Here is a 27,761-nt window from a genome sequence, read left to right on the forward strand (position 1 = left end):
ACCCGGGGCAGTTTTCACATATCAGGCTAGAGGTTACATAGGAACATGTCTACCAAGTGCAAACTCAGCCTTAAATTAATCAGTCCCATTTATCTTTGTAATCGTTCCACTCTTGGTTAAGAAAATACAATCTTGCATATGTATTACATAATTTTTTTCATATTAACTATAGAATGTATCAACTGTTTCTATTAACAAAAGAATGAACTAAAGTTAAACTTAGTGTTATTTGGTATCATGCATAACACAAATGCAAACATATTCTGATATAAAATAATTTACTAAGTTTTTTCTACAAATGATTTAACCATGCCCACCAACAAAGGGCTGGTCTACTTCTTTCATATTGTCTTTGAAATCCAGACCTTATTTTTTTTAATGCTAATTCCTAGTTAGGATAAATCATAATCACTTTGAGATAATACTAAAGTTTAAAATATAATTATGAAAAGATACAACAAAATATATTGTCCTAGTAAACCTCTGAAACCAAGAGCCAAAATAAATCTTGCCAACTCCAAGTTATTTTCTAACTCTAAGTCAATTTTCATGCCAAGCAAAATGTTGAAAATTATGAGATGTGTTGAAATAATACATGCAAGTTACTAACTGTAGAAATCTGTCTCTAAAATGGCCTCAGTCATCCCCACTCTGGAATTCATTCTTTTGTTTAATTCCCTTCCTTTCAATGTGGGATGGATGTAGTTTCTTTCTTCATATGAAGACAATAGAGAAAAAGTGATGGGATGTCTCTTTTGATATTAGGTTGTAAAAAAAAAAAAATGTGACTTCCATCTTGAATGCTATCCCACGTTCTCTGGCTTACTTGCTCAGAAGAAGCCAATATCTATACCTTAGGCTAATAGCCAGGAGAATTACAGTCCCTGTAAATAAGGTTAGAAATGCATTTTCCTCTCCATTGAGCCTTCACATGAAACAGCAAACCTAGTTGATGGTATGACTACCATCTCATGAGAGTCCTTGAACCTAGGTGCACAGCAAAGCTCCTCCCAATTTCCTGAGAAAACAACTGTTTATTGTTTTAGACTTCATTGGATATTATGTATCACACAGCAAAAGGTAACAAAACTGAGTCCTATTCCTGTGATTTGAATTGAAAATAAAGTGATGTAAAAATATAATCTAAATATGTGTGATACTTTTCCAGCAAAAATGAATAGATGATTTTAAAGTTTACTATATAAATGTAACTATCATTACAAATAAAGTTGAACATATATGTCAAAAAATATAATCATGTCATCTCTCTCTTTAAAAGGGGAATTCTTTCCAAATGCTCTTAAAATAGTAGTTAGATAATTTAATATGGCCTAAATGCCCAGTATGGAAAACCCCAGTTACATTGTCTGGATATGCCCTAGTCAATCTTTCCATCATGTTTCATGCAGCAATCCCAGTGAAATTTGACATGTTAATAATGTCTTCATTCCTACACAACTTTCAGGGCTCAGCTTTTGTGCTTCTGAAAAATCCCTCTAAGCCTGCAACTCCCACTCCTACCCTAACCCACAGCAGTCATTTTTTCTCAATTGTTCCTCTTTTCCCTGGCACCCTCTATATCTTGTCCCTGAACCATTCCTTGCTTGTTCTCCTTGCTTCTTGACTGCCAGGAGTTGAGCAGTTTCCTCTGATAATTGTTCCTGCCACCACCAAATTTTGCCTTATCTCAGGCCCAAAGCAATGGAGCCAACCTTGGATTAAAACCTCTGAAAAAAACTACAGAACCCTAAAGAGAGAGATAGAAGAAGATCTCAGAAGATGGAAAAATGTACCCTGTTCATGGATAGGCAGAACTAACATCATCAAAATGGCGATATTACCCAAAGTTCTCTACAGGTTTAATGCGATGCCAATCAAAATCCCAACAGCATTTCTTGTAGAAATAGACAAAGCAATCATGAAATTCATATGGAAAAACAAAAGACCCAGAATTGCAAAAGCAATTCTAAGCAGGAAGTGTGAATCTGGAGGTATAGCAATACCAGAGGTCAAACTGTACTACAAAGCAAGAGTAACAAAAACAGCATGGTACTGGTACCAAAACAGGCAGGTGGACCAATGGTACAGAATAGAGGACACAGAGACTAATCCACAAAGTTACAACTATCTTATATTTGATAAAGGGGCTAAAAACATGCAATGGAGGAAGGATAGCATCTTCAACAAATGGTGCTGGGAAAATTGGAAATCCATATGCCACAAAATGAAACTGAATCCCTTTCTCTCACCATGCACAAAAATTAACTCAAAATGGATCAAGGAGCTAGATATCAAATCAGAGACACTGCGTCTGATAGAAGAAAAAGTTGGCTACGATCTACATATTGTGGGGTCGGGCTCCAAATTCCTTAATAGGACGCCCATAGCCCAAGAGTTAATAACAAGAATAAACAAATGGGACTTACTTAAACTAAAAAGTTTTTTCTTAGCAAGAGAAACAATAAAAGAGGTAAATAGAGAGCCTACATCCTGGGAACAAATTTTTACCCCTCACACCTCAGATAGAGCCCTAATATCCAGAATATACAAAGAACTCAAAAAATTAAACAATAAGATAACAAATAACCCAATCAACAAATGGGCCAAGGACCTGAACAGACACTTCTCAGAGGAGGACATACAATCAATCAACAAGTACATGAAAAAATGCTCACCATCTCTAGCAATCAGAGAAATGCAAATCGAAACTACCCTAAGATACCATCTCACTCCTGTAAGATTGGCAGCCATTATGAAGTCAAACAACAATAAGTGTTGGTGAGGATGTGGGGAAAGGGTACATTGTACATTGCTGGTGGGACTGCAAATTGGTGAAGCCAATTTGGAAAGCAGTATGGAGATTCCTGGGAAAGCTGGGAATGGATCCACCATTTGACCCAGCTATCGCACTTCTCGGACTATTCCCTGAGGACCTTAAAAGAGCGTACTATAGGGATACTGCCACATCAATGATCATAGTGGCACAATTCACAATAGCTAGACTGTGGAACCAACCCAGATGCCCTTCAATAGATGAATGGATTAAAAAAATGTGGCATCTATACACAATGGAGTATTATGCAGCACTAAGAAATGACAAAATCATAGAATTTGCAGGGAAATGGATGGCATTAGAGCAGATTATGCTAAGTGAAGCTAGCCAATCCCTAAAAAACAAATGCCAAATGTCTTCTTTGATATAAAGAGAGCAACTAAGAACAGAACAGGAAGGAAGAGCATAAGGGAAAGACTAACAGTAAACAAAGACGAATGGGGGGAGAGAAAGGGAGAGAGAAGGGAAAGCATATGGAAATGGTAGGAGACCTTCAATGATACACAAAATTATAAGAGATTGTGAGGGGCAAGGGGGAGGGAAAAAATAAGGGGAGAGAATCGAACAACAGCAGAGGAGGTAGAGAGGGAAGATGGGAGGGGAGGGGAGGGGAGGGGAGGGGGGGTAGTAGGGGATAGGAATGGTAGCAGAATACAACAGTCACTAATATGCCATTATGTAAAAATGTGAGTGTGTAACCAATGTGATTCTGCAATTTGTATTTGGGGTAAAAATGGGAGTTCAAAACCCATTTGAGTCAAATGTATGAAAGATGATATATCATGAGCTCTGTAATGTTTTGAACAATCAATAAAAAAAAAAAAACCTCTGAAACCAAGAGCCAAAATAAATCTTTCCAAATCTTAAGTTATTTTCTAAGGTATTTTTTCACAATGACAGAAATCTGACTAACACAGAAAATAGACGAAAACATAAATACTCTCAAGAGGAATATTGTGCCATTTTTTCCCCACAGGATTATAGATTAAGTTCAGTACACAATGATCTTTCAATTTTTTAACTATAAATACATAGGGAAAACACCATATATGATACAGAAAAATGAACAATATTACATGATCACATTAGATACAGAATACAAATGTGTTATTGTTCAAATTAAATTAAAACATAATTTAGAAAAGAGTAAAAGCCTGCAATTATTTTTAAAATGATCAGGCAAATTTTAAAAAATGACTAAGTAGTACTTTCAGAAATAAAAAGTATAGTCACCAAAATTAACTCTATGAATGGGCTAAATAAAGGGAATTAATGAGGCAGAAATAGATAAGAAGTCATAATCCAGAAAAGAATAAGAGTTACCCAGAAAAAGTATAAAAAGACAAATACATGAAACATTATTAAAAATTATATGAAATATTTTGAGAATAGTGAGAAGGCCATCAGAGCTCAAAAATAAAACTAAAAATGGAAAAGAGTGGATACATAAAGAGATAATTGGTGAAAATGTTTGAAAACTGGTGAGTGCATAGATATTAGAGTAAAATAATATCTATTAAAAAACTGATAGGCTAAATAGACATCAACAACAAGACATATTGTAATAAAACTGCAGAACACAAACATAAATGCAGCCATAGAGAAGGTAGATTAGCCATAAAAGAATACTTCATCCAACATAGAAAATAGGAAAACCACAAGTCCTAAGAAAAATAATTGTTAAGCTATAAGCTTATAACATACCAGGTACTGTTTAAGCACTTCATAAATATTAATTCATTTATTTCATAATAAACTTATGGAGTAGTTCTACTATTTTCCTCACTTTCTAGAGGAGGCAATTCTTAGGAAAAGGGAAATAGAATTTGCCCACAGTCACACAGGTACTAAGTGGCAGAGATCTGTGAGAATAGACAACAAAATTTTAATAGAGTCTATTTCTGAGTGATAGAATTATAGATGACTTTTTGTTTATTTTATGTCATCTGTATTTTCAGTTGTTATACAATGCTCATGTATTATTTGGGAAATAAATAATTTCTAAAAGATGAATGCAAGATACTTAGGAAACAAATGTAAATAAAAAGACAAAATGTGAATAGTGATTCTTTGAAAAATAAGAATAAAATATATAAGTCTGATAATTTTGAGAAGAGACAAAAATTTAAATAAGCAAATTTTAAAATATGAAATATAATAACAAAATATACATTTTAATTACAATGTCTTAAATAATATAGGACATTTTTAATGGCAATAAACTAAATAATTATCTACAAATAAATAAAATAACAAATAACCCAATCAACAAATGGGCCAAGGACCTGAACAGACACTTCTCAGAGGAAGACATACAATCAATCAATAAGTACATGAAAAAATGCTCACCATCTCTAGCAGTCAGAGAAATGCAAATCAAAACCACCCTAAGATACCATCTCACTCCAGTAAGATTGGCAGCCATTATGAAGTCAAAGAACAACAAGTGCTGGCGAGCATGTGGGGAAAAGGGTACACTTGTACATTGCTGGTAGGACTGCAAATTGGTGCGGCCAATATGGAAAGCAGTATGGAGATTCCTGGGAAAGCTGGGAATGGAACCACCATTTGACCCAGCTATCGCCCTTCTCGGACTATTCCCTGAGGACCTTAAAAGAGCGTACTATAGGGATACTGCCACATCAATGATCATAGTGGCACAATTCACAATAGCTAGACTGTGGAACCAACCTAGATGCCCTTCAATACATGAATGGATAAAAAAAAAATGTGGCATTTATACACAATGGAGTATTACGCAGCACTAAAAAATGACAAAATCATGGAATTTGCAGGGAAATGGATGGCATTAGAGCAGATTATGCTAAGTGAAGCTAGCCAATCCTTAAAAAATAAATGCCAAATGTCTTCTTTGATTTAAGGAGAGCAACTAAGAACTGAGCAGGGAGGAAGAGCATGAGGAAAAGATTAACATAAAACAGAGGTGAGTGGTGAGAGGGAAAGGGAGAGAGAAGGGAAATTGCACGGAAACAGAAGGAAACCCTCAATTATATGAAATCACATATAAAAGGTTGTGAGGGGAAAGGGGGGAAAAACAAGAGAGAGAACTGAACAACAACAGATTAGGTAGAGGGAAGATGGGAGGGGAGGGGAGGGGAGGGGGGATAGTAGGGGATAGGAAAGGCAGCAGAATACAACAGTCACTAATATGGCATATGTAAAAATGTGAATGTGTAACTGATGTGATTCTGCAATTTGTATTTGGGGTAAAAATGGGAGTTCATAACTCACTTGAATCAAGTGTATGAAAGCTTTGTAATGTTTTGAACAACCAATATAAATAAATAAATAAATAAATAAATGATTACTAACAGTTATAAAAACTTGAATGGAGGTTTGGAAATATTAAAGATATATCTTCTCTAAAAGGTTTTAGTTACACAAGAGTTTTATGATTCATTTCTTTTAAACTTCTAATAAAGAGTAAGACCCATGCCATGTAATTTACTCAGTTTATCTAATAAATATAGCAAAAACCTGGTGCCAAGACCTAATGATTACAATACAAGAAAATTTTAACCAATTATGATTAATAAAAGTGCATATAAGTATCCTATATGAAATAGTATTATAATAAAGTAAGAAATCAAAAGAACAATTCAATAATGGCTCAGTTGGATATATTCATAGAACACATTGATGGCTTAACATTACTGTATGTATTACCAATATATACTTTTCTGTTTGTAGTACTGAGGATCATACCTCCATACATATTGGTAAATGAAAAAAAATATTCCAATGAATAATAGAGAATCATTTGTTAAATTCAACTTCCACTCTTAGTCTTAAAAACTCCAAGAGATGGAAATTTTAAAAAATTCTTTGCAATGTAATAAAAATATCACTAAAAACAAACTGTCAGCACTGATATGCTAAACTCTCTAGTGACTAGAATTATTTCTACTAACCTCAGAATGAAAACAAGGATTAATGAAAATACATTCCAAACAGAAGATGTAAGCCTTTCCAAAACCACATTACTAACTGTTCACCTCCTTGAGGACTTCTTCCTTTCAGGGTTTCAATTAGAGTGAAGCAAATAAGGGCCCTGAGATGTAATTTTCTTAAGGAATAGCTTTATATTTTAAAAGTTAATATGTGAACTTTACCAACATGCTTACACTCGGGATTGTTGAAGTACAGAGTTGGCACTTGCAAGAGTCGAACAGCGAATACGTCCTTCAGTTGTATGTTTTATAATCCCCACTTGCTTCCTGTTAATCCTCAGTCCAGCTCATATTTCTTCTCTCTCATACTCTGCTAGGTTTTTTAATGAAAAAGCTTGAATTGGCCATTTGCAGATACTAACCAATCTTCAAAGCTTTAGATTTCTCAAGAAGAAATTAAACAGAAATCTCCTCTGGATCATGTTTTTGTTTGTTTGTTTATTTGGGTGTGTTGTTGTTGTTGTTGTTGTTTTAGTTTTCCTACTTCTTTCATTGACTAAACCTGTATTGAAGCTATCAAAAACTTTTTACTGATATTTCTAAAGAAATCAACGTAATGAATTTTCTATGCTTAATTTATAAAGACAACACACACAAGAAATTTAAAAGTTGAGAATTTAGTTTTCAGATATATCTTCACACACATCTTACTTTAGGACTTCAGACAAAACTTTTTTAAACATATTACTGCCAACTTTAAGAAATAAATAATGCATGTAGAAGCATTTTTAAAGTACAAGCTACTATATAAATGCCAATTATTAATAATTATGATTTGTATTTAATGTAAATCTATTGTAGTTGTATGGTCACTTTATGTTATTAGAATAGAGTATATCACAAAAGGAAAAAAATCTCTATTTTTAAAGTACAGTAATATGAAAACTCAACACATATGGCTTTGGAACGGTTGACTGACTATTATTGCAATGTCTTTATTTTGCATAAATCTACAGAAAATATCCTATAGTCTATATCCAGGTACTAACTTCCTGGTGTTTAAAAAATAAACACTAACAGTAAGATAGACATTTTAATATGTTCCATCGTATTTTCTTCTTTGAGAGGTAAGTTCTTTCTATTGAACATGTTTATCATAATATATGAAGCTTAGCATATTTAACAATCTGTATATCACTGTACAGATAAAATGCACCTTCCTATGTAATAATTTTATAGAAACTGAACTATTTTGCATAGAACCAAGAAATTACATGTACAAGTAATCTAATTTTGTCTCTACAAAATGTTAATGTATAATAAAAAACTTTTAAGATAAATAGAATCATATATCTCACCAATAAATATCTGCCTGAAATATTACTGTTAAAGAAAGTATTTCTGAGTAAAGTAATGATTAATATCTATTGAATAATCTTTCCAAAATTTTCACTAGTAGATTAATGATTGTACTACTCACCTAATTGCATCATTGGTCTCTGAAACAGCTTTTAGGTAGTCTTTCAAATAATAATAATTAAAGCAGTATTTCCGAATCCTATAGCCTCGCCAGTGTCTCTGAATCTACAGATATAAATAAAAGATAAAATATACCATTTAAAATTTTTATTGAAAACATTAAATTTTTTCAAACCAACGTAATTATTTCTAAAAGTCCATATTAAATAAAGCCTTAGACTTTTCCACTAATATAACAGTATATAAGTTGCAAACATAGGTGGTACTTGCAGAATTGTAAATATTTGAAAGACAAAAATAATTGTTATTACAATTTATTTTAAAATAGTTATAATCATTTCACAAAATATTAACCTCTAAATTAGTTATTAAAAGATTTAAAAGTTGACCTACAAATTCCTACCATTTGTACAGATAAGGCAAATGGAATTTTTCCCCAAAAAACCAACTGGCTTCAAGACTGCATTTGGTCTCATTGAAATAAAAATTTTAATGAGTTTTTTTTAATTCAGTGGTACTGAAATCTTTAAATAAAATTTTGTCTTATAACTTAATCATGGCATTTTATTTCTTCTTTATCAATAACCATATCAGTTAACATTCATTGAGTTCTTATGTGCCAGGCACTATTCTAGGGTTTTCTTATGCTCTTAGACTTTAGAACACTCCTTCAGATATGATGTACAGATGACAAAATGACTACCAAAAAGTTTACATAATTTTCCTATAATTACACAGCTATTAGTGACAGATCCAGGAGTCAAATTAAGGCTTCAGAGAATCCATTTTCTTAGTCATTGTAAAACAGCATTGGGAAGGAAGTAAAATACAATTTCAATCAGATAAAACTAAAAATTATCACCTTTTTAAATCTTTTACTGCAATGCAAGTTGTTTTATTTTTAGCAGAAAATATAATTAATGTGTGTTTTTTTAAGATGAGAAGACAGTCAGAGGTATAAGATAATGTACTAGGGCTCCTAGATAAAACCCCAGCAATCATGAGACTCAATCTCCTTAAGTCCTATATTTGATAACACAGCCTCTATTAGGGCAACTTAAAACAAAATTGATAATGTATAATATTATCAATCAGTGATTTTGACATGTTATAAATGATTCTCCTGCAGTATATGAAGTACTTCCAATTCAGCACAGTTTGCTAGTGAGACAATACCTGTGTTCTCTAAACATATTTTTTACTTTTAAATAGGAAGGGATAATAGAGAGACAAGGCCTACTTTTTTTTTTATCTAAAAGACATGTAGCTTAACATATTTCTAAGTGGAATGCTGAATTTACTTGAATTCTTATTCTTTGTTTTTAAAGACATTGTCTTTAAAAGGCAAAATTTTATAATCATTATAACATCTGATGTACTAAATACAGAAATTTTAAGGAAGTGTTTTAGTCAACCTCTCAGCGTGAGAAAGAATAAAATAACTGAAGATACACAAAATAACTGTGTGTACAATTGAACCAGAGACACCAATTCTAGAAAGTAAACTAAATAATATAGCAATGCAATGTAACAAAGTTATACAATACGAACTTTTCAAATTATCTTATTTTAAAGATCAACTCTATAACTAAAAATCAATTTTTCTAAATTCATATAATACTCAATATAGAAATTCTCCCTAACTTGACCAAAATCATAATATGGCTGACAAAGAAGAGGAATTGACCAGAAGCACTTTCTAATGGAAAAGAATAATTAACTGAAATATGCATATATATAAAGCATACATGCAAATAACTGAGTATTTTCCTGGCTCATTTCATTTAATCTTATAGCATCAATCTGAAGTGGAGATTACAATAAACCTGATTTTATACAAGGGGAAATTGATGCTTACAGAGGTTAAATAATTGCACAAGGTCACATAACTGTTTGGATGGCTTCAAGTATTTCAGCATGCCTTTCTCAAATATGTGTTATACCATGATTATAAAAGAGAACACTTGTAAACATGTGTGCTGGTAGAAAATTCATCCTCAGCAATATTAGTGACTCAGGTTGCATAAGAAAAATATTGGGTTATCAAAACATTACTCAAGGAGAGACTGCCTATGACATAAAGATGTCACTGAATTATAAATAAAATAAGATGAAGTGTTCCAGAAAACATCAAAGATGCATGCTGGGGTATTGAGAGGAGTGATAATTGTGGTCTGTGATCAGGTAATACTAGAGTAGCAGGTATGTCCATTTTAGAGAAATGATGTCTGTAATTGGCTGAAAATTTTGTGCTAAAATAAGAAGGATTTCCCACACTTAAGAGAAAAAAAGCCAGTGGCACTGGCTTATTTCCTCTCCAAATCCAGCAGCAACTGAAATGTCCCAGCTACACCCGGAGAGGCTGCAGCTTTCTAATAACCTAATATCCTAGACATCTACTGAAAGGCAGTTAAAAAATCCTTTCCAAGACAAATCCATTCACAATTGGGTATGAAAGGGCATAATAAGTAAGTGATGGTTAAGGTAACAAATTAAAACTCATTCGCACTAAAGTACAATCAATCAATCTTTAAGTGGCTTTGTCCAAGATGAGTCAGTAAGAAGAGTTGGAAGAAACTGATCATCTGAGTGGGTGAAGAAGCTGCCATCAGTGAAATGAAGGACCTAAAATTTATTGAGCTCCTTCCAAATGGCAGGTATTATGCTAACTGTTTAATTCTCACAATATCTTTGTGAATAGGGCATGATCTCCACATTAAAAATGAAGAAACTGAGGTTAAGTAATTTGTTCAAGGTCACATAACCAGTAAGAGTAAATGGCAGAGTCAAGATACAAACCCAGATCTGTCTCACTCTGAAGTCCATGCTTTTTTCACTAATATCTTACAAATACACTGTTTAAAGAGAAAACGAGTGTGCCTATTCTTTAGTTACATTTTTTCATTATAGAAAGCCCAGGGTGACCAATATTTAATTGATTTAAAAATATACAACATAGATGAAATTGTACTATATACTATACTTCCTATTATAGGCACAATGACATCCTGAATTTTGCTAATTTTTCTATTGCTATTCCAGTACTACAGAATAAGCTGACTATTTTTTAAAAGTACTGTCAAAAGGCAAGATTAATTTTATTATTTTTTTTCTTAATTTTGAGGTAAATGAGAAACAGTTTCTAAAAAATAATAATAATAAAATTGGCTGGTATTCATGTCCTTCAAAGTAATTAGCAACTTTCAGAAGTGATTGGATAAAACAATTATTGTCATTGATCAGCTCTGAATAGATAATTTTAAACAAAGTCATTGTGTGCTCAGCAGATTACAGCTTGTTAACGGGCAAGTTCTAAATGACCTCTTAAGCTAGTCAAATCAATGATGCATATTCCTCATTAAGAAACATCAAAATGTAAGTGGTCTTATAAATAATGTTTATTTTAAGCACTAAAACAAATGGAAAAACCTTAAGATATCAAAAGCCATCTGTTCATAGAACAGATTTTTCTCCTTTGGGTTTATTTTTATTCCTAAAAATTCATAATAATTGTAATGCCACTGAAAGGGAAAAAATGTATTCTTGCCCAAAATTAAGGACAGGAAACAAATTCATTGATAATAACCCACCTGTTATTAATGCTTCAAATGCATATGAGAGCATAGAAGTAGGACTCAGATATACTCAATAATTTTATTTTTTAGATGACTCAACCATTTCAGACCACCATACAATAAACACAGAAAAGTGGTTTTACTAAATTTTTACAGATAGGGAACTTAAAAATATAGTAAAAAAATAGTAATATAGCATGAGTTTTCATTCACAGTATTACTCATTATATCAAAACTAGGTACGTAAAAGTATATATATGTTGCATATGAAATATAGTTTCATATGTAGAATTACAAAAATCACAGTAAGATATTTCTAACAGAAAAATTTAGATTTATTCCATTTACCATTTCTTTTCTTTAATATTTTGTTTATATATCCTTTCTCTACAAACCTATATAAACATTTCACAATGATATTGGTATTTGAAGTAGCAGGAGGACAGAAGAAATATTATTTGACATGGTGATAGAAACATCATCAGGTAAAAGCTTAGGATTATCTAAATGACCCCTCTTTTTTCGCTTCCCTTAGGCTGACATTTTGAAGTATCTGTCTTTCTATGAAAAAGACTATGAGTTATTTATTCTGAATTTATACAAGGTAATATACAGTTTTATATGAGATCTTCAGTATCTTTTTACTAAAAAAATCTACCTATATATTTCTAATGAATCCTGGAGGTCATTATTCTAAACGTTCATGCTTATTTCATAGGAATATAAAGATAAAATAGGATTATACATAGTTTAAGAGGCTGAGATGGATATACATATCTGATTTATTTAGCCGCTTGTACTAAATCAATAAGTCAATAATTTTTTCTTATATTTTATATTTTATACACAAGAAGTAAAAAATAAAGTGGTAAGTCATTGCTCTCCAAATCAATTTCAGTAGATTTAATTTTTTGTTATATGGATTCATAATTACATGGGGAAATAAGTCACTAAAGTTATGGTATTTTGCAATTTCTTTAGTGTTCTTCTTGTTCATATCTTTTATTTTCCTTAAAGTGAACATTTCAATCTGAACTAAAATATTTTGGGGCACTAAAATCAAATCAAATCATTTAACTTAAGTATAATAGTGAAAAACTATTTGAAATTCAGATTCAGTAGAGTTTCTCTAAGTATTTGTAATGGATCACTAACATGTACAAGGACTATAGAGTAAAAGGAATTCCACAGAAAACCATCAATTTCATCCATTGCTCTTCAAAATTCTGTAAACTTGAAAAAGCCAACTGTGTGACCCCGGAGATCCAGGCTGTCTGATTTGCGCAGCCTGCCCCGCGGCTACAGAAGGCATGGCGCCGCAGAGAAGGGACTAACTAGTAAGCAGGGAGATAAGTGGCTGCGACAACACGGTGGAATCCCGCCAGCCAAGCCCGCGCTGACACCTGGGCTGAGTTCGGGATTTCAGACGGGGAAGGAAGCGGTACAGTCCCATCCCCCACAAGAGACACTCCACTAAGGCAATCAGCGGCCACCATCTTGGAGAGCTGAAGTATCCACCGCCACTCTCCGACAGATTGCAACAACAAAACAGGTGTGTGTCACTCAGCTCAGCCCCCATACATAGGGAGATTTCGCATAAAATCTCTCCTAGACTTTCCGGGGGAGGGAGTATCAGAGTGAGCCTGCATAAAGACTGAGGGGAAACTAGAGGCACCTGACCTTCAACCCCCCCTCCCATCAGCAGCCAAAAAAAACCTGTCTAGCCAGCGCTGGGGGAGGGGCAAGCAGAAAAAATCAAAACCACAGAGTGCCAGGGATCCCAAAAGCCAACAGTGTGACCCTGGAGATCCAGGCTGTCTGATTCGCGCGGCCTGCCACGCGGCTACAGAAGGCGTGGCGCTGCAGAGAAGGGATTAGCTGGTAAGCAAGAGATAAGTGGCTGCCACACGGTGGTATCCCACCAGCCAAGCCCGCACTGACCCCGGGCTGAATACGGGATTTCAGACGGGGAAGGAAGCGGTACAGTTCTATCCCCCACAAGGGAAACAAAACAATAGAGTGCCGGGGTTCCCAATAGCCACCCTCCACACCCAACAAACGGCAGGCCCAGAGTACAGTTTGAACTGCCGAGAACCATCACTCAGAGGAAATCTGGTCTAGCAGGAGAAACCAAGACTAGCAGGAGAAACCAGGGGACTAGAGGCAAGGCCCTCGCGACTGGGCGGCTGGAAACTGCAGGCCCACCGGCGACAGTTCACCCACTGCCCGCGTAACTGGGCGGTAGGAGAACACCCGCCCGCTGGCGACTGATCACCTGCCCGCGGCCTGTGATACTGGGCGGCTGGAGACCGCCCGCCTGCCGCGACCGGGAGCTGAAACCAAACAGAGACAGTCCAGTCACACCCCCCCATTAGGACACCCCAGCAAGGAGACTGGGGCCCGTCATAGCAGAGTAGTGTCGTCACTGGAGCTCGGACGTCGGAATTCCTTCCCAGCGGAATCCACGTTAGCAGGCATAGTTTAACAACCCAAAGGAGAGACATCAGAGTAATACAGAAACAAAACAAATCTATAGAAGAGAGCAGAAACACGACAATCAAATAGAGCTGGAAAGTAACGTGGACAGCATGAGAAAACAAGGGAAAAAGGATTACAAACAATGCAAGACAACTTAATTCTACAGGAGGACATAGAAACATCAGAAGCAGGGATAGGGAAAGAACTCAAGGCATACCTAACTCGAATGGAAAGGAATATTAGAGAAGACATGAGACAGCAAGTCCAAGAAATAAAAGTATATTTTGAAAATGAATTAAACAAACAAATTCAAATGGCAAAGAACGAGCTCTACCAGGAGATAGAGATCTTAAAAAAAATCAAACAATAATCCTAGAATTGCAGGAAACTATAAACCAAATTAAAAACTCAAACGAGAATATTACAAATAGACTTGATCAAGTAGAAGTCAGAACATCAGATAATGAAGACAAGGTTTATCAACTTGAAAAGAATATAGTCAACACAGAAAAGATGCTTAAATCCCACGAGCAATCTATTCAAGAGATATGGGATGTCATAAAAAAACCAAATTTGAGAGTCATAGGGATAGAAGAAGGCACAGAGATTCAAACCAAGGGAATGGACAGCATATTAAATGAGATAATTCTACAAAACTTCCCAGAGATGAAAGATGGAATGGATTGCCAAATCCTGGAAGCCTACAGGACCCCAAACATTCAAAACCATAATAGACCAACCCCAAGACATATAATTATGAAGATAGCCAACGTACAGAACAAGGAGAGAATATTAAAAGCTACGAGAGAAAAGAGGCAGATTACATTCAGGGGTAAACCAATTAGGTTAACGACCGATTTCTCATCACAGACTTTGAAAGCGAGAAGATCCTGGAACAATGTATTTCAAACGCTGAAAAATAATGGATTCCAACCAAGAATACTGTACCCAGCAAAACTGAGCTTCAAATTTGACAATGAAATTAAAATCTTTCACGATAAACAAAACCTAAAAGAATTCGCAGCAAGAAAACCAGCACTGCAAAGCATTTTGAGCAAAACACTACAAGAAGAGGAATTGAAAAATAGTGCCCAAAACTAACAGCAGGAGGTATCTCAGTAAAGGGGGAGGAAAATAACCAAAAAGTAAAACTAGCCAAACTAAAATAAATAAATAAAGAAGCATGACTGGAAGTACAAATCATATCTCAATTGTAACATTAAATGTTAATGGCCTAAACTCACAAATCAAGAGACATAGGCTAGTAACCTGGATCAAAAAAACAAATCCAACAATATGCTGCCTTCAGGAGACTCATATGATAGGAAAAGACATACACAGGCTGAAGGTAAAAGGTTGGGAAAAATCATACCACTCACATGGCCCTCGGAAGCAAGCAGGAGTGGCCATACTCATATCGAATAAAATCAACTTCAAACCTAAGTTAATCAAGAAGGATAAAGAAGGACACTATATACTGTTAAAAGGAACCATCCACCAATAAGACATAACTATCATCAATTTGTATGCACCAAACAATGGAGCTGCAACGTTCATAAAACAAACTCTCCTCAAGTTCAAGAGTCAAATAGACCACAACACAATAATTATGGGTGACTTCAACACACCGCTCTCGCCATTAGACAGATCCTCTAGACAAAAACTGAATAAAGAAACTATAGAACTCAACAGCACAATCAATAACCTAGACTTAACCGACATATATAGAATATATCAACCATCATCAAGTGGATACACGTTCTTCTCAGCAGCACATGGATCCTACTCAAAGATAGACCATATATCATGCCATAAGGCAACTCTTAGTAAATATAAAGGCGTGGAGACAATACCATGCACCATATCTGATCATAATGGAATGAAATTGGAAATCAATGATAAAAGAAGGAAGGAAAAATCCTACAGCACATGGAAAATGAACAATATGTTACTGAATGATCAATGGGTTATATAAGACATAAAGGAGGAGATGAAAAAATTCTTATAGTCAAATGATAATACAGACACAACATACCGGAATCTATGGGACACAATGAAAGCAGTTTTAAGAGGGAAATTCATTTCTTGGAGTTCTTACCTCAAAAAAAGAAAAAAACCAACAAATAAATGAACTCACACAACACCTCAAAAACCTAGAAAAGGAAGAGCAAAACAACAGCAAATGTAGTAGAAGACAAGAAATAATTAAAATTAGAGCAGAAATCAACGAAATTAAAACAAAAGAAACCATTGAAAAAATTGATAAAACTAAAAGTTGGTTCTTTGAAAAAATAAATAAGATAAACAAGCCCTTAGCCATGCTAACGAAAAGAAGAAGAGAGAGAACTCAAATTACTAACATACGGGATGAAAAAGGCAATAACACAACAGACACTACAGAAATACAGAAGATAATTAGAAAGTATTTTGAAACCCTATATTCCAATAAAATAGAAGATAGTGAAGATATCGATAAATTTCTTAAGGCATATGATTTGCCCAGATTGAGACAGGAAGACACACACAATTTAAACAGACCAATAAGAAAGGAAGAAATAGAAGAAGCCATCAAAAGACTACCAACCAAGAAAAGCCCTGGACCGGATGGGTATACAGCGGAGTTCTACAAAACCTTCAAAGAATAATTAATACCAATACTTTTCAAGCTATTTCAAGAAATAGAAAAAGAAGGAGCTCTTCCAAATTCATTCTATGAGGCCAACATCACTTTGATCCCAAAACCAGACAAAGATACTTCAAAGAAAGAAAACTACAGACCAATATCTCTAATGAACTTGGATGCAAAAATTCTCAATAAAATTCTGGCGAATCGAATACAAAAACATATCAGAAAACTTGTGCACCATGATCAAGTAGGATTCATTCCTGGGATGCAAGGATGGTTCAATATTCGGAAATCAATAAATGCTATTCACCACATCAATAGACTTAAAGACAAGAACCATATGATCATCTCGATGGATGCAGAAAAAGCATTTGACAAAGTACAGCATCCCTTTATGTTCAAAACACTAGAAAAACTAGGGATAACAGGAACTTACCTCAACATTGCAAAAGCTATATATGCTAAACCTCAGGCTAGCATCATCCTAAACAGAGAAAAACTGAAGGCATTCCCTCTAAAATCTGGAACAAGACAGGGATGCCCTCTATCACCACTTCTATTCAATTTAGTTCTCAAAGTACTAGCCAGAGCAATTAGACAGACAAAAGAAATTAAAGGCATAAAAATAGGAAAAGAAGAAATTAAATTATCGCTATTTGCGGATGACATGATAATGTACTTAACAGACCCAAAAGAGTCTACAAAAAAAGCTGCTAGAGTTAATAAATGAATTCAGCAAAGTGGCAGGTTATAAAATCAACACGCATAAATCAAAGGCATTCCTGTATATCAGCAACAAAACCTCTGAAATGGAAATAAGGAAAACCACTCCATTCACAATATCCTCAAAGAAAATAAGATACTTGGGAATCAACCTAACAAAAGAGGTGAAAGATTTATACAATGAAAACTACAGAACCCTAAAGAGAGAGATAGAAGAAGATCTCAGAAGATGGAAAAATGTACCCTGTTCATGGATAGGCAGAACTAACATCATCAAAATGGCGATATTACCCAAAGTTCTCTACAGGTTTAATGCGATGCCAATCAAAATCCCAACGGCATTTCTTGTAGAAATAGACAAAGCAATCATGAAATTCATATGGAAAAACAAAAGACCCAGAATTGCAAAAGCAATTCTAAGCAGGAAGTGTGAATCTGAAGGTATAGCAATACCAGAGGTCAAACTGTACTACAAAGCAATAGTAACAAAAACAGCATGGTACTGGTACCAAAACAGGCAGGTGGACCAATGGTACAGAATAGAGTACACAGAGACTAATCCACAAAGTTACAACTATCTTATATTTGATAAAGGGGCTAAAAGCATACAATGGATGAAGGATAGCATCTTCAACAAATGGTGCTGGGAAAATTGGAAATCCATATGCAACAAAATGAAATTGAATCCCTTTCTCTCGCCATGCACAAAAATTAACTCAAAGTGGATCAGGGAGCTAGATATCAAATCAGAGACACTGCGTCTGATAGAAGAAAAAGTTGGCTACGATCTACATATTGTGGGGTCGGGCTCCAAATTCCTTAATAGGACGCCCATAGCCCAAGAGTTAATAACAAGAATAAACAAATGGGACTTACTTAAACTAAAAAGTTTTTTCTCAGCAAGAGAAACAATAAAAGAGGTAAATAGAGAGCCTACATCCTGGGAACAAATTTTTACCCCCCACACCTCAGATAGAGCCCTAATATCCAGAATGTAAAAAGAACTTAAAAAATTAAACAATAAGATAACAAATAACCCAATCAACAAATGGGCCAAGGACCTGAACAGACACTTCTCAGAGGAGGACATACAATCAATCAACAAGTACATGAAAAAATGCTCACCATCTCTAGCAATCAGAGAAATGCAAATCAAAACCACCCTAAGATACCATCTCACTCCAGTAAGATTGGCAGCCATTATGAAGTCAAACAACAATAAGTGTTGGCGGGGATGTGGGGAAAAGGGTACACTTGTACACTGCTGGTGGGGCTGCAAAATGGTGAGGCCAATTTGGAAAGCAGTATGGCGATTCCTGGGAAAGCTGGGAATGGATCCACCATTTGACCCAGCTATCGCCCTTCTCGGACTATTCCCTGAGGACCTTAAAAGAGCGCACTATAGGGATACGGCTGCATCAATCATTATAGCGACACAATTCACAATAGCTAGACTGTGGAACCAACCTAGATGCCCCTCAATAGATGAATGGATAAAAAAAAATGTGGCATCTATACACAATGGAGTATTATGCAGCACTAAGAAATGACAAAGCCATAGAATTTGCAGGGAAATGGATGGCATTAGAGCAGATTATGCTAAGCGAAGCTAGCCAAGCCCCAAAAAACAAATGCCAAATGTCTGCTTTAATATAAAGAGAGCAACTAAGAACAGAACAGGAAGGAAGAGCATGAGGAAAAGACTACAGTAAACAAAGACGAATGGGGTGCAGAAACGGAGAGAGAAGGGAAAGCATATGGAAATGGTAGGAGACCTTCAATGATACATAACATTATAAGAGGTCATGAGGGGCAAGGGGGAGGGAAAAAAAGGGAGAGAATTGAACAACAGCAGGGGAGGTAGAGAGGGAAGATGGGAGGGGAGGGGAGGGGAGGAGGGATAGTAGGGGATAGGAAAGGTAGCAGAATACAACAGTCACTAATATGGCATTATGTAAAAATGTGAATATGTAACAGATGTGATTCTGCAATCTGTATTTGGGGTGAAAATGGGAGTTGAAAACACAATTTGAGTCAAATGTATGAAAGATGATATATCATGAGCTATGTAATGCTTTAAATAATCAATAAAAAAATTCTGTAAACTTTAGATTATTTCCATTTTTCATTTTTTGAAACTGAAAGGAAAAGTATAATAGAACATATTTTATCAGGCAGATCTCTAAAATGCTGCAAACTAGCACTTCTTGAGATATATATTGCTGTATTGCTCCAGTCGTTCTAGTGTAGTCAGGCAAACAAGGACCCAGGAAGTATGAGATAACCCAATGAGGCTTTCCAAAGGCATTATGAGGAATACATATTTCCCTGAGAATTGACCTTCTTAATTTCCAAAGATGTTGTCATATTATGCATTCTGATTTGTTTAGGTTTCTGAAGACTGTATATTATAAAAGTTAATTTAGACAGAAAATGAGCAGAAGTTAAATATAGCAATCCTAGTAACAGTTTTGTGGGACTCCTAAAGTGTTTTTTTTTAATAGAAATTGTGTCCAAGTTATCCTTCCCTTAGCAGAATTTCTTTTTTTAAGACCTTTTTAATTTATTTTTATGTGGTGCTGAGGATCAAGCCAGTCTTTCACATGTGCCATGGAAGCACTCTACTATTGAGCCATGACCCCAGCACATCCCAAAGTTTTTTAAAAAGTTAGAGTTCCCTCTTCTTTTTCATTTGTCTTTTAAGGCCCCAAACAGGCATCATAGAGGTACAAATACAACCAACTAAGACATTTGGATCACAAGATTTCATGTAATCTATACCTTGGATTCCAATTAGAAAATAAGTGACAGTTTCTCTTTTTCTTATCATTTGTTACTTCCTCCATTAAAAAAAAAAACCCTATTTAAATTTGTAGTAAGAGGTATGTTTCATCAGGGATATAATAGGTGATGATTTCTTATGCTGGGGAATGGGAATATGTGAAGGTCAGTGCATGAATATTATTTTATATGATGGAAATGTTCAACCTAAGACATCCAATTCTGCCTAGGAGGGGAAGCATATAAATGAATTGGGATGCCTCAACTTAGTCTTCTATTAACTGTCAAAAACCTTAAAATTCCATTAAAAATATCCTACCAGTAAGGATGCTCATAAATTGTTGGAATCATGAAATCAGTTGTCCAAGAAAGCCAGGCTATAAACAATAAAATTCCCCCTACGATCTTGGTTCAGGGTTGCTATAGTTGTTTGTATCCAAATTTTGAAAAAGAGAGAAAAGTAAAATCAAGACTACATGCGACCAGAATTGTCAGGAAGGTGGGAGAGTAACAATACATTTTGGGTTCACTGTAACTTACTAGATTTATGATTTGGGGACAGAGTCCATTGCTTCATCTTTCAAATTGTATCATGATACCTGCCTTGGAGAGTTGATTTTGAGAATTATAGAGAAGACTCAAAATATTTAAAAAATATATTAGAATGATACCTGAACAATGGTAACTGCTATATAATTGCTAAATCTTATTTACTAGTGGTTCTAACTTATGAATATTTGATACTATATGCTATGGTAATCTGTTTCTTGCCAGGCCTCAGAGACACATATCTCTAACTGTAAGTCAGTTTTATTAAGGTATATTCAGTTATCTATCAGCTATTTATATACATCTTTAGGTAGTTTCAAGATATAGAATCCTTCTATTGGATAAATGGGGGCCTCAAGTAATTAGGTTGAGGTTGAATGTATGTGAGGTTTGTCTTAGGTTATTTTCCCCCTAAAAATGGAAGAATTAGGTATAGAACATACCCCATTCCATAGAAAAGATTTCATACATGGGTTTGGCCAGAAAGTAAAAACAAGATAAAGCACGGAGAACTGAGAACCATGAATCAAGGTTCTGGAGGAAGGGTCAAATAATAAAAAATAAATCTTAGGGTGGATGGAATAATTCCACCAAAGCTCACTTTACCTGTTACTTGGGGATATTTTTAAATAGGCTTTTCACATATTAAGTAATTCTTGCCCTCATCTAGCATCTGCATAGTATTATTAGGAACCAGAGTCTCTAGAGTATGCATTGGGTGGGCTTGAGATGACATCTACGTACTTATGTGTATATATATACCCGCTATCATCAGAAATGAAGGATCAGAGTACTGCAAATGCAGCTAAGGAGTGAAGCCCTTGCCTAGCATGCAAAAACAACTGGGTTCAATGTCCAAACCACAAAAACATTTTTTTTAAAAACCCACAACAAAGCAAAAACAAAAACCAACTAAGGGTAAGTACTGTTCCACACTATAAGAAGATATTCAATTGTCTATCTAGATGGGACCAGGAGAAAAATGAGTAGAACAGCCAAACCAGATCATGAATTCATATGATCTCTTTGCTATCCAAAAGGAGAGAAAGCTGAAAAGAAAAGTTAGGAGCCAAATTTAAATGGGGTTGATAACAGTGGCAAAGATGCCAGAGGAAAAGCAGAACTCAAATCTCTAGTAAAGTCAAATTGTAGACCAAAAAAGAAATAAAGTGTCACACTGAGAAACAGGAGGAATAGGGCCCCAGGAGCTAAGATAAAAATTTACTGAGCAATTTATTGCTGTATTAATTGACTGTCACTGGCCTAGCAGCAAATCAGCAACAGGGGTTCTGTAAAGGCATACTGTGGGTTCTGACAGCAGCTTATATCATAGCAAACCTCCTTCAAACCTGTTAGTGCTACAGTACTTAGGCAAGGTCCGAAATCTCATGAGGTCTTCATTCACATGTAAATTTCACACAAACCAAATTTTACTTTACTACATCCAGTTTATCCACACCATACAGCCTAATCAGGTAATCAAAAAAGGCTCAAAGTTCTTCCAGCAAAGGCTTAAATAATTTCCAACAAGGGTACTCAGGGATGTATAGAAAATGTACTCAAAGCAAAAGACTTTTTTTTTAACTTCTTGTATAACAAAAATGGACTTCACTTCATTGATTTATATAGGAATATATATTTAACCCCCTATCAAAGTCAGACATTGGATATACAAAAATGAAGAAGATAGGATCTGGGCCTCAAGGGACTTACAGCATGTGTGGCGTGGAGACTGGCATATAAATTAGTAAGGTTAATAAAATGTTACAAGTTCTATAACAAAAGTATGTCGCTGGTAAAATAGGGAAATAAAAAACAAGAGAGTGATCAATTCTACAGGGATAGGGGGATCATAAATTCTTTAGAGAAAAGGTGACCCTTTAAAAAGTAGATGCATCAAATAAGGATATTAATATCTATTACATAAAATGAAATTATACACATGTACTTTTTCTTCATTAAAAAAGAGTGACATCGCTTTAGGGATGGGTAGTCTATATATAAATTTGAACAACTTCTGTGTTTCACTAGCCTCTTTGACAACTGAATTGTAACCAGTTATCATGCTAGCAATCAATAGCAACTGGCTCAGTTCATAAGGCAAACTAAGATGAAAGTGTTTTTTTTTTTACTTATTTTAAGTGACTATCCTTTCTATGATTTGGGCATATGTATATCTGTCTGAATATTATTGCTCATTGATTTTGGTAGTTATCTGTTATCCTTAGAGGTTATTCTTCCTGGACTTTCATAGCCAATTATATTTAAATAATTTCCAGGGCAATTATTTTGAACATAATTACTTGATAACTTATGAACTGAAAAAGCAGAGCAGTAATATTAGAAACAAAGTTTCAGCTACTGGCACCCAGTTAGGTTTGGTTGTTATTTTCAGATGTGAACAACACAAAGGTATATGGACCACACATTGGTCTCTTCAGCCACTCACTTAGATAGAGAGCAAAACTTTGGAAAGTACAATCTAACAAAAATCCACTTACAAATGAATTCAGTTCTGGTCACTGGTCTCTGTGATCAACTAATGCTAAATATTAATCTTTATATGGGGAGTTACTTATGACCTCATACCTGATTATCTCAAATTAGAAACACAAAGCACCCAGTCTATTACAAAGTTAACCTGTGAAGGAAGACTCTTCTTTTTGGAGAAATGTTTTTATTATACATTCTCCACAGTAATATTTACATACTCCCCGTAGTCTCACAGAAATTCCTGAGTGTCTTTGGTGGATAACTACTCTAAGATATCATCTCACTCCAGTAAGAATGGCAGCTGTTATGAAGACAAACAACAATAAGTGTTGGCGAGGATGTGGGGAAAATGGTACACTCGTAGTAGGACTGCAAATTGGTGCAGCCAATATGGAAAACAGTATGGAGATTCCTTGGAAATCTGGGAATGGAACCATCATTTGACCCAGATAGCCCTCTCCTTGGTCTATACCCAAAAGACTTAAAAACAGCATACTACAGGGACACAGCCACATCAATGTTTATAGCAGCACAATTCACAATAGCTAAACTGTGGAGCCAATCCAGATGCCCTTCAGTAAATGAATGGATAAAAAAATGTGGCATATATACACAATGGAATTTTACTCAGCAATAAAAGAATAAAATCATGGCATTTGCAGGTAAATGAATGGATAACTTCAATTCTACATAATCCTCAAATATCATCTCTCATTGATTGAAACCCCATTATATTTCCACCCTAACGCTTCTCTCCTGAAATATCATGTTGGAAAAAAAAATCCAGATTTAGTAAGTAAGCAGAGGCTTTAAATGAAAGGATTATTGCAAGAGGAAGAGGAAAGGAGTGCCTACAATACTCAGAGGTGGACCAGTGCAACAAGGAGAACACTGGCCATAAGATTTCTAAGCATGTCAAGAGGTAGGCAACAAAAGTTTTTCTTTTATAGGAAGGTGTAAACAAAGCTAGAAAACATTTGATGTGCATAAAAAGAATGACATGAGTGGATGGTAAGACAGAGAATGTTTTATCCTGAAGCAGTTTATTCTCAAGAGGTAATATTAAGAAGATATTGTATGTTGACCAAAGTGCAGGGACATGTGGAAAGAATTTAAAAAAACATTGTTCCAATTGATCAGTACATCAAGAAGAATGAGCTTATTATTTTTTAGGTAAAGAATGGGAATCTGAAGTGATGAGTCTGGCTTTGTCATTAGTAAACAAGTTGGATATCTATGTGTCTTGTCCATCTTATCTAAGTCATAGGGAGAAACATGGTTTTGTTTTGTTTCTTTTTTTCTTTTTCTTTTTTAGCAGTTCTTAAAACACAAAGACCTGTTTGTTTGTTTTTTAATGTTTGCTGTTTTCTAGGATCACAGGACTCAGATAAAGTTCTACATTGTCCAATGATGTTAATCAAAGACAAACTGATATCAAACTGACATTGAATGGAGCTACCAGGAAATAACAGCTTTTAGTATAATGCTAGAATAAATAAAAAGCTCTGCCCTCCAAGTGGCTCATGTAGATGTGAGTTTCTTATATATGCCTAATCTTGATTAAAGGAATCTTAATTATTCAAGTCACATCAGAATTCAATATGAATAATAAACATAAGTGTACATTTTTTGAACCTTGTTTTCTGTACTTCTCTCCAGCAGTAGAGAGGAACAGGAAGATCTTCTGTGATATTCTCTGTTGACCTCCTTACAGGGATATCTCAGGCTTTGGTCATTAACTGCTTTAAGTTCTCAGTATTGATTACTTTTTACTGAAGAGATATATCTGACATGAAGTAAGCAGAGAAGAAAGAATCTAATGGTTTTGAAGATGCAAAGGGTAAGTCTATGGCAGAGTTATACAGAGAATCTTAAACCTCTAAATTTTAAAACTAAAACATTCCCATTTAAAAAGAAAAGAAAAAGAAAATCAAATTGTTTCCCGGTGTGAATATTACTGAAAAAGGCAAATAGCACTCTGCAGCTACAGAAGAAGCAGGAAAAAAATCTCTTTCTTATGAATTCATCATTTCACAAACTCCAGGAGAGCAGAGAAGTGGACAGTGTACTGGAGAATGTTCCTGGGCTAGGTTCCCTACACATTTAAACCTGTAGAGAAAAGCAATATACAATATACAAAATAGTTAATTTTGCCACTGTGGTACAACCCAGGCCTTTTGAGGCCTTTTGGAAAGTATTTACAACCGTACTTTATCCAAATAAAATCTATTTCAGAAGTAAGAACTAAAAGTTTAATAAAGAAATACAATGTAGATCTTAAGAATATTAAGGAAATTTAATTAAGACATTTCTCTGTTTATAATAGTTTGGCAATTAAGCTGTTACCATATTGTCTGAGACAAAAGAATAATAATAATAATAATAATAATAATAATAATAATAATAAGAGGAGGAGGAGGAGGAGGAGGAGGAAGAAGTAGCAATTTCCCAAATCTGGGTAGCAACTAAGTTCAAGCCCTAGAGTTGCTGAAGTTAGCTTTGTATTAGAAAAATAGCAAGTAAAAATGAACACAGAAATGACACAGATAAAACTTCTAAGCTGAAAACTGATTTTATTACTGTTAAATCACATGAATAATTTCTAATTGATTTCTATTGGGCAGGAATGTTATATTCCAGAACCCTGTTCATCTATTTATCACAATATTCTATATGACATATGGAAACTAATACATTGCCTCATTAATATTTACAGTCTTTCTCTAGTTATGGCCCAGAGTTATTTAACATTCTAAAACACAGCATTTATAATTACATATTTTACATTTTACTCTAATTTTAATACTCTAATTTTTACTCTAATTTTTATGTTGTTAGCATAACTAACTTTTTAACTATGTACTCTTTTCTCCCTTTACCATTAGCATATCAATCAAATTTGCATTATTCTGCTTTGCTCATTTTATTAAAAGTGAATTCAGGGCACAATTGACTTTTCATTTGTTTAACAAGTGAAGAAATATTTACCTTGACAGCCATTTCATTGTAGAGATTCATCTTCATAGTATAATGTGCTAACTGTGAATCAAGAAGAAAAAAGATGGCATACATTTCAGTTGCACAAAGACAGTGCAGCCTATTTTTACATATAAAAGATAAGAATCTTTATACATAATACATAATAAGAGTTCTAGGCTTAGAAAAATGAAATCAAACTTTGTATTGAAGAGATAGGCTTCCTAATATATAATGCAAGCTTAACCAGAAAAATCTATGGTAGTCAAACTAGGAGCTAATGGAGATATATGATCATAAAATGCTCTCCGCTGAGTTTGATAATCAATGGTGCTCTACTGAGAATAGAATAACAAAGCAGAAATATTCACAAGTGCTGGTGACACGTAGTATTGTATGATTTATTCACTGGGGTTCTTTTAGCCAAAACTCACAGAAACATAAAAGGAATTCATATTTCAAGACGTCTGGTTTAATGAAAAATTCAAAGAAATGCTGTCTTCAGTCGAAATCGTTCAAGGATATGGATGCAGTGATGGAGCAAAATTGTGCCTTCCAACCATCTATGCAAAATGTTATGTACTTAGCTGCCTCCTGAGTAATCCTTGGGAATTTTGTTTCATTTAGTATTCATTCTAACACTATAAAATCATAAATACAATGATATCATGTTATAGCAAATCCCTTGACAAAGTTAAGACTTCCTGAAGTCTTGGTTTCTGTCTAGTAAAGACACATCTATTAATATACAAATCTCCGTTATAGTAAATAATCATTCAGTAATGTAGCTTAATTCAATGAAAATATTGCTTTAAATAAAGCTTCTACATCTTCTCTATCATTTAATGAAAATGAAATGTTAACATAACTCATGATGGTACAATAAGCAGTAAGACCAATGAAATACACATTTTTCAACATGATATACAACTTGATCCATTTTTATTCAATCAAAATTTATTCAACTAACATAATTTCCACCTTGGTAATGAGTGCTTTGTTTAGGACAAAAATAAGAAAAAAAACCTTCACCCTTTATCAAGGAGTTTTCTTCTCCATGACAAACAAGAATTCATATAAAAAGTTTTCCCTGTAATTAGTATCGTTTGAATTGCCTGGTCTGATCCAAAGCAAATTGTCTGTGGAGAGCAGCCGGGCTGGATTATTTATCAACAGTCTGAGCAATTAAGAAACAGTTGGTTGCAATATGTTATTTACAAATGAACACAATGTTACTTCATTTTAAATTCTCTTTCTTCCTTTATAGCAAGCAAGGCATGATTTTGGCATTTGAGGTGATTTAAAATATTTACTTTACAACTGTTATTTCTTCAAGT

General features: G+C 34.5%; 1 protein-coding gene across 1 annotated transcript in view; it reads right to left on the reverse strand.

Moving 5' to 3' along the window:
- The window catches only part of SPATA17 (spermatogenesis associated 17), a gene marked incomplete at both ends in the record, with an annotated part of 210,323 nt that overhangs the window by 151,960 nt on the left and 30,602 nt on the right, over positions 1–27,761 (reverse strand). The window contains 2 exons of the mRNA XM_081299767.1: positions 8,225–8,328; positions 26,437–26,487. Of these exons, the coding sequence (XP_081155893.1) occupies positions 8,225–8,328; positions 26,437–26,487 (155 nt within the window). The remainder of the gene's footprint in view (positions 1–8,224; positions 8,329–26,436; positions 26,488–27,761) is intronic.

The sequence above is a fragment of the Spermophilus citellus genome (genome assembly GCF_964194105.1).
Source record: "Spermophilus citellus genome assembly, chromosome: 6".
Lineage (NCBI taxonomy): Eukaryota > Metazoa > Chordata > Mammalia > Rodentia > Sciuridae > Spermophilus > Spermophilus citellus.